At 43.0% G+C, this 14,983-nt stretch overlaps 1 protein-coding gene across 12 annotated transcripts in view; it reads right to left on the reverse strand.

Annotated features, from left to right (window-relative positions):
• CDH18 (cadherin 18) overlaps positions 1-14,983 on the reverse strand; it is a 787,224-nt gene that overhangs the window by 19,839 nt on the left and 752,402 nt on the right. For all 12 annotated transcript variants that reach the window (XM_072998510.2, XM_078391717.1, XM_078391712.1 and 9 more), the window contains 2 exons: positions 5,144-5,265; positions 1,553-1,670 (listed from right to left, as the gene is read on the reverse strand). In XM_072998510.2, coding sequence (XP_072854611.2) covers positions 1,553-1,670; positions 5,144-5,265 — 240 coding nt within the window. The remainder of the gene's footprint in view (positions 1-1,552; positions 1,671-5,143; positions 5,266-14,983) is intronic.

Below are 14,983 nucleotides of genomic sequence, written 5' to 3' on the forward strand. Positions count from 1 at the left end.
GTGACCCAAATGGCCACTGGGGATCCTGTTGCTGGGTCAGAGGGTCATAGCACATGCAGTGGCAGCTGGTGTACCCCCAGGTGTGTTGTTGGTTCATCTGGGAGGTAATTACTTGGCCAGGAGAACTGAAAATCCCTTGTGCTGGACATTCTGGCTGATTTGAGGACCTGGAAGGCAAAGTTCCTATTTTCAAGAATAATTTGGTCTACGATTATTCCTCGGCATAGTTGGAAAGCAGACTGCAATGCTAGTTGATTAAATAGAGCATGTAGGAAAGTTAATAAGGAAGTTTGCAGAGCAATGGTTAGTGGCTTAAGATTAGTAATAGGATACTCAGAGATCCGATTGGACCGACCGGAGCTTTATAGAGGTGATGGGTTCATTTATCTGAGGCTGGTTTAGAGATTTTCTTGAGGGATAGGGAGCCTGCGTGCCAAAATTTTTGGCTCTATGGGGGCAATGGAGCATTGTAAGCTTGCCCATTCCATGGCGGGTAGTGCAGAAGGAAACTGAATCAGTGAGTGCCCATGGAGTTCAAGCAGTACTTGCGTCCCATCTGCTCGCACAATATCCAGTGTGAGTCTGACTGGTTGTCCTATTGGGAGCCGGATAGGAATTTTTGACCCGCTACTCAATTGGTTGAAATAGTCACAGGGATTTTTTGGCTATCCCACACTGGCATGTGGTTAATATAGTTCCTATGGGAATCTTCAGCTTGAAGGTTGTAGCTGCATTCTGTTCCAGTGACGTGCATGAACTCCTGGCAGGAAGCTGCAGCTGCCAGCAGGTGGGGTAACCCCTTATTTTGCCCTTTCGCTTAGAGGTAGAGCATAAGATCAAAGGGTTATTTTAGCCAATCCTGGTTACGATTAGGTAACTAGTATCCTATCTGAATTCTATGAACATACTATATGATCATGCTAAGTAAATAAAAGAGCTCTCAGGGCTTTGCCCGTAGGCTCTGCTGGCTCGAACATCCATGCTGTCAACTCCTTTGTTCTTTCTCTAAGACAATTAGCCTTCCTTTGTTCCATGATCACCCACAGGTTCCATTGCTATTAAATTGTTCTTATGTTTGGTCACACGTCGGGTAGTGCGGAAGGAAATTGAATCGTTTGAACCATCAAGTTCAAACAGTGCATAGCAGGTCTGAACTTTTGGCGCTGCAGATTGTGAGGTTACGGTGCTGGGAAGAAAGACCTACTGGGGCTGTTCCTGGACTGAGGGCTGCCAAACTAAGGGGGCTTGCATGCCTGGGGTGGAGGCTTGATATTTTGCTGGCCGGGGTCATGCTGTCTTAGTGACAGCATGACAACGGGGTGTGGGACTCGCCCGTATAGGTTGGTGAGGGGCTCCTGTGAGAACTTTGGCATCAAACCAGATACCACACTACCACAGGCCCCTGGTTTCTAAGCCATAAGTTATGGCATGTTGATATAATACAGTGTGGCCCTATTTATACCCATCACCTGCATCTCATCAGATATTGTGTTCTATGAGACATCCCAAACACAGAACCCTCCTTGGCCTTACAGCAATGTATTTTAGTTACCTTCATTGTCCTTTAGTGTGAAGTTGGGATTCAATGGAAAACTGTCATCCAGAGAAAAATGGAATGTTTGTCCATCTATAAAATCATCTTTGTCAGTTGCAGTGATTGTCTGAATAACCTGGAAAGAAAATGGAATAGTGGATGTGATGGACTCTGAACTGGAAATTAAATATTGACAGACATCAGCAAGATCACATCATCTCAGCTTTCTTTCATAATAAGTATTCACAGCTGTTGCCATGATGCACCTATGAATCTATCAGCTCATAAGTGTGAAATTTTCACATTGAAATATATTTGTGTGTTTCAGTAAAATATCTGAGGAATCTGGGAAGAGGCCACAATAGTTTTACTGAATTATCATTTTGAACACCTTTGTGTGCAATGAAAACCATAGGAATCAATTCTAGCAGTTAGCATTTCGTGTACAGTGGTGCCTAAATCGCCGTTAAGCGAAAACATTGTAAAGCCAAAAAAACCCCATTGAAACACACTGAAACCCCTTCAATGCATTCCAATGGAGTCAAAACTCACCATCCAGCGAAGATCCTCCATAGGGCAGCCGTTTTCGCTGCCTGTCTTATGAGGAATCCATCCCAGAAAACAACAGGGAGCCATTTTGTTTACCCGGTGGCCATTTTGAAACAGCTGATCAGCTGTTTTAAAATAGTCGTTTTGCGAAGAATCAGTTCCCGAAGTAGGGAACCGATCATCGCAAAGCGAAAAAAACCCATTTAGACCATCGTTTTGCAATCGCAATTACGATCACAAAAAGATCGTTGTAATGCGGTTTTGTCGTAATGTGGGGCAATCGTAAAGCGAGGCACGACTGTACCAGACAAATTTGGGGCATTGGATAAGGAAGGAAAGTACAGCCTTCCCACTTAAATGAATAGTACTTTCATACTAATGCTGCAATGGCACTCACAAGAATCACTGCACTAGAGCCAACATAGTTGATTCAGTGCGATTGCAGTTGACAGGGATAGTTTCCCCCTATATATGCATTTTCCTGGCACAACTATTAAATCAGAAAGAGATTCACATTGGTGCTTATGCTTTTTTCCCTGATTGTAACTCACTGCGGAACTGCAGAATAAGCAAAGGCACAGCAACTATGCAGTTTGTTTTGTCCCATACATGTATGGAGACAAACTGTTCTAAGATACCATTTCAGCACCAGGAAATAAAACGTAAGTCTTGAGAGAATAAAATCTCCACCTCTGCAGGTTGCTGGCTTACAATTAAAAACCTACACATCTAAGACCACATGCATTCACCATGAATAGTCCCAGTTTTTCATAGTAGCATATCGAACTACACAGTTCCCATTCCTCTTTTGAAAACAAAAATATTAGTTGTTCCCTAGAACATGAATTTCTTGGCAATTCTGTATCAGCAAAAACAGCTTTTTGTAAAATTGTTCCTCTAGGAACAAAATTTGCTCATTTTTGCCCCAGAGGGCAAGATTTGCCTAATTGCACAAACCTTGTGAATTGCACAAACTTTCCCAAACTAGGATTGCTGCTGCTTTGTTTAAATGTCTGAAGCACTGGGTGGGTTGTGTGCATGTTTCTCAACAATTAGCCAGTTCTTTATACTCACTGTGTATATGCATATGTATGTTTTCATTCCTAATGAAACAATGCAGACATTTTATGCAAGTTACAAATGCAGGGGGGGCATTTGTCTTGCTTTCAGTTTGGGGCAAAGAATCTTATGGGCTTTAAAATTCCTTGTTTGAGGTGTCTTGGTGTGCCAAGACAACCTATATGACTGAGAAAGAGGAATTTGGCATCCAGGCTGTTTCCTTGTTCAGTGGGCATTTTGGCAGAGATATTTTGGGGCTTGTAGTTCTATTTTTTCCACCATCTCAGAGAAACATGAGGTTCGGGCTGCAGTCTGAAGAATTCTCAATCTGTTACACTCAGGGAATTAATTAAAGGGAATTATGAAATGAGTGAGAATGAAGTCAGGCTATTACATTTGCATTACCTCAAAGAATTCTGGCATAAATATTACTGTGATATCGCTAATGAAATAATTTGAATTCTAACATTCCAAATTAAAGAGAGCAACTTCTTTAAAAGTTTGGGATACTCTCTATTATGCAGTGCATTTTTATTCTGCCTTTTCACTGAAACTAGTGCTCAAGACAACTTAAAACTTCATGAAAAACATTTCAAAACTGCACACTTATTAAATCTTTTGATCTGTACTCTGATGGATTATGTAATAACTGAAGAGTGATCAATTAAGCATTTCTTCCCCTTTGCATGTCCACCTTTCTGATGAATGCACAACTCATTGCATGAGTAGTTGCCTGGCCAGGGAGGCTGCAGGAACAGGGGAACACTTACATGATTTTTCTTATGCTCCAGATACAATACTGGCTATTATACTAACAATTTCTCTTCCATCACAGGGCAAGAGTTTAAGTTCCATATAGCAGCTTCTTGTCTGCTTTGAGGTGTGAACTGTACCTGCCCCCTTTTAACAACAAAAATGATGTAACAGTGATAGAGAAGAAGAATCTGTTGTGGAAAGGGCATATTACCGATGTATTGTGCAAAAATGACAGGTGGTCAGTGTGTGGCACACCACAGCCCAGTTCTCCAATCATATGACGGGATGTAAGAATGTAAAAAGTTTTGTTCCTACATGGAGTCTATGATTAATTCTTCCCCGATACCTGATCTGTCCTAGCATCATGATGACTGAAAGGGAGCATAGTTTTACACTTCCAGTTGAATGATAAATACAATAGCCAGATGAAGAATCTATACTGGTAAGTATGAGAAGTAAAGTTTCTTCCACTGTGGTAGCTCCTTGCCAGGCCCTTACTGAGCAGAATAAGGATACTGGATTGTATACATTCTTTAAGAAAATCTTTGTATGCTGAAAGTTTTTATGCTGCTAATGTTTATACCTCTCATTTGATTTTGATTGCGTTGTTCTTGTTTTACTGTGTTATTAGTACTCTTCTTCTTTTTTTAATGGTCAACTGTCCTGCAAGCTTCTTTTTCCAGGATGAACAGTGAGTGGAATTTGGATGTGTGTGCATGCATGTGTATACAGACAAATGTATTTATTTACCTATATCTATGCTTCTAGATGCTGGCTAGATAGCTCACTGATTTGGAGAAACTGTCTGCAGAACCACAAGTCAAGAGTTCGATCCCCCACTGTGCCTCCTGTGGCCTTGGACAAGCTGCACAGCCCAGAGCACATTCAGAAAAAGAGGATGTTAAACCATTTTTAGGTCCTCTATACTTAGAAAACCCAGAGAAGAGTAACCATATATCAGAACTGATGTGACAGCACACAACTGTTACTAATCACATGCTTCTATCTATATCTTTATTTGTTTATCCTGAAGTGATTAAAATATTTTAATATTACAGCATGACATTTCAGCTTTTAATTTCCTCAGCTGCTCTGAATAAAAATATGTTCTACTCAAGGTGACAATTATAGATCTGTGTGCGTTCATGTGTACATGCAAAGGTATAAAATACAAATTTTTCTCTCTGAAACAGTAATAATTGTAACTGAACTGCTTTTACATTAAGAATGTGATTAGCAGATTACCTGGTTCGGTTTTGCATTCTCACAGACAACCACATCATAGTCTTCAGCCAGCTCTGGAGGGTTATCATTGACATCAAGAATTCTGATTCTAACAAGAATGTGGCTCTGGAGGCCAGGACTTTCTGCAACACATGAAAAAAAATGAAGTGATTCCAGAGTTTCAGAAGACATTCACATTACCTTATCTTTTCTGGCCCTAAAAATAGGAGGATCTTCCAGGTCTCTCACAGATCACGAGATATTTAACTCCCACAGTTTTTGAAAAGATTGGTCTTATTAGGTTAATGCAGTTTTATACCAATCAACAACCTCTTCTTAGGGATTTTTGGAGGGACCATTTCAGAGAGTGGGGCATATCATGGCTAACCTGGTATCAAATAAGTAATTTTATTAGACAGGCCAACACTGTGAAACAAGCCAGAAGATGCCTCATTTCTTTTGAAAATCTTCTCTCTCTAGCTGCATCAAATGAAGGAGCAGTATCAACACTTTTTTTGTTGCTGATTGAGGTAGATCAAGGATCATCAGCAGGGTTGTGGAAGATATGGGAACATGATTGGAATACTAAAATCAATGAAGAGAAATGGTCAGGAATGTTTTACAAAATTCCCATACAAAGGTGTCTCTATCACAGCCAGGGAGGCTGCATTGAAAATACTCCAAAAATGGTATTTGACCCCACTTTGGCTTTCACATATTAATCCAGCAACGTCACCAATGTGTTGGAGAGGCTCTAAGTGTAAGGGATTCTTTCAGCACCTTTGGTGGTATTGCAAAAAGCTAGACCAATTTTGAGAAGAAGTGTTTAATGAAATAAATAAAATTACAAACCAGTCGATTGATAAATCTCCAGAATTAGCACTTCTTACTCTTTCTCTGGAGAAAAAGGAATCTATTTCATACAAAACTTTAATAGGCCTTCTTTTGACTGCAGCAAAACCAACTATAGGAAAAACGGCGCTCCTTCTGAGGGGGTGCCAGCTGGAGGGGGCATGGCACCAGCCCATGGAATAGCTGTGTCGCTGCCAACTGGACCTGCATGAACCACCAAAGCAGCGGTTCGTGCCCACCTCTAATGAAGACTATTGTATGACACTGAGGAGCAAGAGCGGAAGATATTTTCAAAATTTATTGCAAATTTTCATATTGTAGGCTGAAAGCTGCTCAGATGCCTTTGCTTGATCATGAATAAAACAATGTTTAAATTATGATAATTAAATTAGAATCAAAATAAGACCTGAGGAGAAAGAAAAAGAAGGCTGACTGCTATTATCAGTTTTTCAAATCTTCTTTTCCTCACTTTGAATACCATAAAAGGAATTATCACAGAACTATATACTGCTCCCCCCATTTTAAATGTTAAGAAAATTTCTATAACTCCAGATGAACATGACAGAGGATAATTTAAAACTTTTTGTTCCACAGCGCACAAAACGTGTGTGTGTGTGTGTGTGTGTGTGTGTGTGTGCGTGTGTCTGTGTGCTGCACGCAGACATGTCTGTACAAACATACTGTGCACACACAGAGATATTCATGCTGGTATAGCTGCAGCTCAATAGTTCAACAGGACACCACCACTGAGATGTGCTGCTAATGCCTTCAAAAGGACTGTTTCCACTTGTGTATTGGAAGGCAAATGTTGGTGGAGGTATTGCGCAGTGATTGTGGAAACTGTAACAAGAATGGAGACAATTCCTTTCCACCAGTAAAAGGACTTGACTGCAGAATGTTGGGTCCCCCCCCCCCCCAGATAGTAAGCACAGAATGAAACAGCCAGAGTTGATTCAAAGGACACAGGTCACCACAAATCCTGCCTGTGAGCCTCTTATTTCCTTTCCATGTGTCCACATCTATTAACTTTAATGGTGGAGGACAGATTTGTTGCCTGCAAAAGATCTTTCGGGTTCATTGTTCAAATGTCAATGAAAATCAGGAGTATTTTCAACTGCAAAGAAAGCTCAAGTTGGCTGGAACTGCACTGACATGCCAGCTTACAACACCCTTCTCCTTTCTGACTGCCTTCTTCCTTCTTCCTGAACTGCCCTGGCTTGTGTGCCGATATATTAATTTTATGCATCTTCATTTTAACATAATTTGGCTAAGTCAAAGACACACATTTGTTCATCTGTCTAGAAACTAGAAATGAGGGGGGTTGTTAGGCTCCCATGAGAAGCAGGTTTCTGAGGATAGGTGCTCTTAATGAGGAGGCACTGCTTCTCCTCACAGTGTTTAACCAATTTTCCAACAATACTAGCATCAGCAGAAGAGTCATTTATATAGATGGGTTGGAGTGCTAAACAAGGTCACTAGGAGGTCTAATATGTAATTTGGACCAGCGTTCCTGCACTCTGGGGAGATGAAGACTCTCTGCCGGCCACAGCTCACTGTGTAAGAGACAGGGGGACTGTGGTTGGGCTCCTGCCGGCTGCCAACTCCTTTCCAAGGGAGCTGGCTCAGTCTCCCTCTGCTTTTGCAGGACTGGGACCTGCTTGTCCTGGCTGCCTCACCCCCTCTCAACATCAGCCACATGGCTGGTGGGGGGGGGGGAGAGAAGGGGCTTTAGAAGGGTTTTATTTTTTATTTATTTTTAAAATGTGATTATTAATTGTCATCAATTAAGAGAGACCCACAGTGGATTTGAGGGAACAGGAAGGGGGAGGGCGTTGGAGGGGGCAGCCCTTGAGGTGGTTCTGGGTAGGGGAAGCAATGGCGGTGGGGGTAGAACATGCCCACGTAGGAGAAGAGAGGTTAGATATCTTACATCTCTCCCCTCTTCTAGTCCTAACCCCAATCAGATGGTATCGGGAGACCATATCAGCAAACCCTTGAGCCACACAGTGCTGTTGATGAATGCCAGGTCAGTACAAAATAAGACTGCCCTCATCCATGTTGCAATTCTGGGTGAGGGTGCTGACCTGGTGTGCATGACTGAGACCTGGGTGGGAGAGGAGGGTGGCGTTCCCCTCTCCCAGCTGTGTCTGCCTGGGTACTCGGTCCAGCACCAATGTCACTTGGAGGGTCGGGGAGGGGGGGTTGCTATAGTCTATAGGAGTTCTATCTCCTTGACCAGGCTTCCTATCCCTTTGAGAGGAGGTCTTGAGGGCGTGTATTGTGTGTTGGGCTTGCGAGACAGATTAAGGATTGTGTTGGTGTACCACCCAACCTGCTGCATACCAACAGTCTCCCTGCCTGAGCTGACGGAGGTAGTCTCAGACCTGGTGTTAAGGACTTCCAGGCTGTTGGTGCTGGGGGACCTCAAAATTCATGCCGAGGCTGCCTTGACTGGGGTGGCTCAGGATTTCATGGCCGCCATGACAACCATGGGGCTCTCTCAATGTGTCATCGGCTCGACACATGAGAAGGGCCATACCTTGGACCTGGTTTTCTCAACGGGACTAGAAGGTGGTGGTTTGGATGTGGAGGGGCTGGTTGTGACCCCATTGTCATGGTCAGACCACTTCCTGGTCAAGTTTAGTCTATTAGCTAAGATGATCTGCCCTCGGAGACTAATGGATCCAGATAGTTTCCTGAATGCTCTGGGGGATTATCTGTCTGATATGGTCTGCGCTCCTGTCGAAGCTCAGGTCACTTTATGGAATAGGGAGATGACCCGGGCAGTTGATACGATTGCGCCTAAGCACCCTCTCCCTGCACACAGAGCCCAGACAGCTCCTTGGTACAGTGGACTCTCAACTTACGGAATTAATCTGTATTGGAATGGTGGCTGCAGGTCGAAGAGTCTGCAGGTCGAGGCTCCATTGACCTACAATGCACTGAAAACCGATTACTCTGTAACCGGCCATTTTCGATCCATTTTTTTCTGGTCTGTAGGTCGATTCTCCGGCTGCAAGCCGAACCTAAATTTTGCGGCCAGAGAAGTCTGTAACTTGAAAAGTCTGTAAGTGGAGCCATCTGTAAGTCGAGGGTCCACTGTATACTTTTGAACTGCGGGCAATGAAGTGAGAGGGAGACGGCTGGAGTGCAGGTGGAGGAAATCCCACTGGGAGTCCAATCGAAAATGACTTAGAGCCCATTATCGGGCCTATTTCGTGGCAATCATGGCGAAATGGCAATATTTCTCTAGCTGTATTGCTTCCTCAGAATGTCGTCCAGCAGAGCTGTTTCGGGTGATCTAGGATCTTCTTCAACCGGGAAATCTGCTGGAGGTCCCAAACTGCTCATCAGCTCGCTGTGATGAGTTTGCTGTTCATTTTGAGGGGAAAATCACTCAGATTCGCAGTGGGTTGGACTCCACCGTTACTGCAGAATCAGAGGATGTGTCCAGTGTGCCATGCTTAGGTCAAGTATTAATGGATGAGTTTCAATTGTTGAGACCTGAGGATGTGGACAGGGTGCTTGGATCTGTCCATTCTACCACCACTCCACTCGCTCCTTGCCCATCTTGGCTAATTGGAAGATCTGCCAAGGGGATTCACACTTGGGTCCAGGAGGCTATGCACGCCTCTTTGAGAGAGGGAGTGGTCCCTACCACCTTGAAAGAGGTGGTAATTCATCCACTCCTTAAAAAGTCTAACCTGGACCCAAGGCTGGTGGTTAACTACTGACCAGTAGCAAACCACCCTTACTTGGGCAAAGTGTTGGAGCGGGTTGTGGCTGGGCAACTCCAGGTGCTGCTGGATGAAACGAATTTTCTAGATCCATTTCAATCGGGTTTCAGGCCAGGATTTGGTACGGAGACTGCCTTGGTCGCCCTGTACAATGACCTTTGCCGGGAGAGAGACAGGGGGAGTGTGACCCTGTTGATATTCTTGGACCTCTCAGTGGCTTGCGACACCATCAACCATGATGTCCTTCTGGATAGGCTGACTGGGTTGGGAGTTTCGGGCACCACTTTACAGTGGTTCCGCTCTTTCCTGGCTGACTGTGTCCAGAGGGTGGTGCTGGGGGACAGTTGCTCTGCCCAATGGCATTTATGTCATGGGGTTCCTCAGGGCTTGATACTGTCCCCCACGCTGGTTGACATCTACATGAAACTGCTGGGGGAGGTCATAAGGAGGTTTGGGCTGAGGAGTCAGCAATATGCTGACGATACTCAGCTCTACCTCTCATTTTCCACCAATCCAGGTGAGGCAGTTTCTGTGCTGAATTCCTGTCTGGACCTGATAATGGACTGAATGAGGGTTAATAAATTGAAACTCAAACCAGACAAGACGGAAGTGCTGTTAGTGGGTGCTTCACCGGACAGGCTGGAGGGCCATTTCCCTGCCCTGAATGGGGCTACACTACCCCTAAGGGAGCTTGGGGGTGCTCCCGGACCCCAGTCTAACACTGGAAGGCCAGGTGGACTCGGTGGCCAAGGGCGCCTTCTTTCAGCTGTGGAAATTATTCCAGCTACGGCCCTACCTGGATGAGCAGAGTCTCATGACAGTTACACATGCATTGGTAACATCTCGCATAGATTACTGCAATGTGCTCTACGTGGGGCTCCCTTTGAAAACGGTCCGGCGACTGCAGTTGGTTCAGAATCCAGCTGCGCAGTTGGTGAGTGGTGGGGTTGCTAGGGAACATATCAAGCCGATTCTGTTTAAGTTACATTGCCTACCAGTTGCCGCACGGGCCCAATTCAAAGTGCTTGTTTTGACATATAAAGCCCTAAATGGCTTGGGCCCTGGATACCTGAAGGACCGCCTCCTTCCATAGGAACCTACCCGGCAGTTAAGATCTAGCCAGGGGGCCCTTTTGAAAGAGCCATCCGTCAAGGAGGTAAGAGGGACAGCTTGTAGAGAAAGGGCTTTTTCGCCAGCTGCCCCCAGACTATGGAATGCCTTCCCGACTGAGATTTGTCTGGCACCGACGGTGATGACATTTCAGTGCCAGGTCAAAACCTTCCTGTTCCAGAAGGCTTTTAATTGAAATAATAGCAACTGTGGGTCCTGATGGCAATTTTTAGAGTATATATTTCAATTGCCTTTTAATTATTTGTCTGTTTATTGTATTTTAAATGTTGTAAGCTGCCCAGAGACCTTTGGGTAGTGTGGGCGGCATATAAGTTAAATAAATAAATAAATAAAATGTGGTGCTATCCTTCCATTCGAATTGCATACAGAATCTAACCAGCCCTATTTGGTTCAAGCTACCCCACTGTCAATTTGTCAGTACTGTGAAGTGGCTTAAGAAGACAGCCATTTTAGGATATTGCAACACTAACATACCATGTCTCCATTGAGGAGATGAGGAAGTGAAAGAAATATTTAAAGGGTATTAGGTATATATATTACAAGGTGAGTGTATGTATTAGGTATGTGCGTATACATAATACAAATACCTAATACACTTCTCTTCAAGCTCTGGTCAACAGCATGCCTACAGCTTAATACAAAGTCAAATACACATACTTAACAAATTTCTCTCTTAAAGGTAAGATTTTACAATGGGCAGTTTTTTGACTGGCCCTTGAAGACAAGGCAACTATTTTTTAAAAATTTTAAGTAAGTGATGCAGTGGATTTTCGCTGTTTTGATTGTGTCTCCAACCACTGCCTCTTTGCTGAGGGCTTCATCTCACAAACAATACGAACCACTGTTGTATCACATTCTGCCTTTAAAAAAACAAAAAAAAAACCCATTTTAAAATAAGGTGTCTTCATGACATAAATGGAAGCACAGATTTTTTGTCTAAGGAAGCATGCTTTCTGGTTGGAAAAAGACATAAAATACTCTTCCACCAGAGGGTCATTAGTATTAGCATGCATGTGAAACCTGATTTATTTCTGCATCTGTAAACCCCTCTGTCATTGCAAATTGTGTCTTTGGATAACCAGCAGAGATGGTGGGAAAGATGGCAGCAGCAAGAGCCACAGCCAGGGGGAGGAAGGAAGGAGGTACGGGTGTAGGGAGCCTGAGAGGAAGGGGAGGAAGTGGCCAATCCTTCTCTCACTGTCTCTCCTCCTGCTGTAAGTTATTTCCCTCTTTGGTAAGCAACCTCTCTGGTCAATTTCAGTCCCTGACACCCTGTTTGCCTGGGATATGTGTGCACAAGCTTCCTTTCCTTGCCTTATTTGTCCCCCCTTTTCCTCTCCAGGAAGCCTTTCAAGGAAGAAGTTAAAAATGGCCAGAGAGAACTCAGTAAAAATCAGCAGGGCTGTCTGGGAAACTAGGCAGCTGACATCAACTCATAAATGCTACTTTTCTCTGCCTCCCAGGGAACAGCAGGAACATTCGTAAAGGGCCAGAAGCGGCCAAGGTTTCTAAAGGGACAAACAGCTTTGTCAGCAGACCTCGCCTGTTCATCTCTCTCATCTGACCACAACAGCAGGGGTGGATGGTCAGTATGAGGGCAAGGTAGGTGGGCACAGGGGAATAAAAATCTCAAATGCAACAATTCCAAAAGCCAGTGTAGTCCCCTCAAGTGAAATAAAATGCAGCTTAAAATAGATTTAAAGTTTTCTCAAGAGGACACACATATTGACCCAAATATCATGTGACTACCATGTGATTTCTAATTTGATTCCTTTTAAAACAGAGCTTTTTGTGAGACAAATGTAAATGTAACCAGCCCCAATGGTGCAGAGGAATTGATAAATTAGTCAATATTCTGAAGTGGCTATTGTATTAAGCCTTTTCACGGCACTGGCAAATCAAACGAGGAAGGCTTCTGGTTCATTCCCAAACTCACATGCTGGAAACAAACCAAAAGAGAGCAATCCTGCCCCACCCCACCCCCTAATAATAGTAGAAACTCCTAACAGGGGACAGAAAGGTGCAAGTAGGAGCACACTAGATTGCGCCAGCAAAGATATTGTCCGATTGCCTACTTTAAAAGCAGTCTGTGCCTGCAGCAGAATAAAGAATGGGATAAATGCCTGTGTAGTCAGCTTCAGAGTTTCCTATGATTATACAGGAGGAGCATTCAGTCATTCATCATACAGTAATGAAGTAAAATTAAATTTCAGCTAAAACCTAATGAATTCTGAGCTAACACATTACCTAGTGTGGTTTATGGATAGGCACTGTGGTGTAGTAGACAGAGTGATGGACTAGGCCTCAGGGGACCTGTGTTGGAATCCCTGTTTGGCCATGGAAACTTACTGAGGGAGAGACAGAACTGGTAAAGCCATTTCTTAAAATATATCACTTACCTTAAAAACCCTTTTAGAGCTGTAAGTCAGTTCCTACCTCACAGCACTTTGCACATCATTATTTTATTTATTGTTTTAAACTTACAATTGTGTGTGTGTGTGTGTGTGTGTGTGGTACACTTGAATAATCACGTGGAGGTGTATTTGCAGATATAAAAGCATGTAAATGTCACAGTCTCTCACTCTTGGAGAGAAACTGGGAAAATATATAAGCATTATTTTCCTCCTGAGAAATCTTATGGAAAATGTCAAAAGTTTCATGGTTATTTTTGTGAAATAAAATATGCTAAACTGCACAAGATTCTTCAATTTCAGCCGTAATTGTATTTTTCTATTAAGCACTCTCAGACAACAGGCAAGCTTTCAGTTCTGCAAAACCCTTCAGGCGACACGCTAAAGAGCTGGGGGAGGGTAGAAAAATCTCAAAACCATCCCTAATGTTAAGGCTTCAGGCATCAGCAGAAGCTTTTATCTCCCCACCTCTAGTGCCTCCTGAGTACACCTGCATACATATATATCTTGCAATGTCTTCCTTTGCTCCTCTATTGTTCCCAGTTGAATACATGCCGGAAGACTGGTGTGCTAAAACATGAAGTACCTTTATTAAAGCCACAGGCTTCAGCTTTCCTGCAGCTTTATATAGTTCCATAGGGCTCTAGGAACCAGAGCCAGCATCAAGTTGTTTGACAGAGAGTCTCATAGTGTAAAGTTAACATTTCACAGTTTCCTGTGCAAAATAATGGACAAAAAACAAGATGGAAAGGGGAAATGAGACCAGGATCTTATTTATGGGAAGCTGGAAATCTCACGTTAGTAGAAATCTCAGCAGAGAACCTGGCATGCTAAAACTCATAAAATTGCAGAGAATGAGAAATATTATGACTATTCAATTCATCTCAATAAGACCTTACATCAGAGAAGGGGTTTACGCTAAATATTCTTTCAAGTATGGCAGTTATCTGTGTCCAGGCAATATTACCTGTGAGCAACTATGAGAACATGAACTCTCCAGTCTTAAAATAATACATGCCAGTAACGAAAAATCTGTCATTTGATTTGACAGATTGTATAAACCAGGCCTACACAACCTGCAAAAGCACAGTCAATTACCCATGTATGACAGGGCACCAAGGGCTCAGAAATCATTTTTTAAATCATTGACTAACTTGGATCACAAAGAAAAGTGTAAAACACCAGACTGGTCACAACAATGTTCTCTTCATGAACATTTATAAAAGTTACTGCTGTTAGGAATTTTAATAAACTATTTTAATATTTTTATTTTAATGTCAATATTCTGATGACTTTATTCCTGTTTCAATGTTTGTAAATCTGATGTATTTTGATTTTCTATCTTTGTTTTTCACCTTTTTGTAAGTCACTGTGAGTCCCACTCTGAAAGATGGTATAAAAATATAATAAATAAAACAAATAATCATTCAAGCAATTAATCAACTAATCAATTAGCAGTTGTGCAGAGATGTTATAAGCTGCTCAGTGAGCTGCAACTAGTTATACAGCTGAGAACAAACAAATTTGGCCTCTCACTAGTGTCAATGTACCTAGGGCAGATTTTAATAACAACAGACTCCAAGCAAGAGATGTTGCTGTTGTTTAGTCAAGTTGTGTCCAACTCTTCGTGACCCCATGGACCAGAGCACGCCAGGCCCTCCTGTCTCCAACTGCCTCCCAGAGTTGGGTCAAATTCATGTCGGTAGCTTCAATGACACTGTCCAACCATC

The sequence above is a fragment of the Pogona vitticeps genome, chromosome 4 (assembly GCF_051106095.1).
Source record: "Pogona vitticeps strain Pit_001003342236 chromosome 4, PviZW2.1, whole genome shotgun sequence".
Classification (NCBI taxonomy): Eukaryota; Metazoa; Chordata; class Lepidosauria; order Squamata; family Agamidae; genus Pogona; species Pogona vitticeps.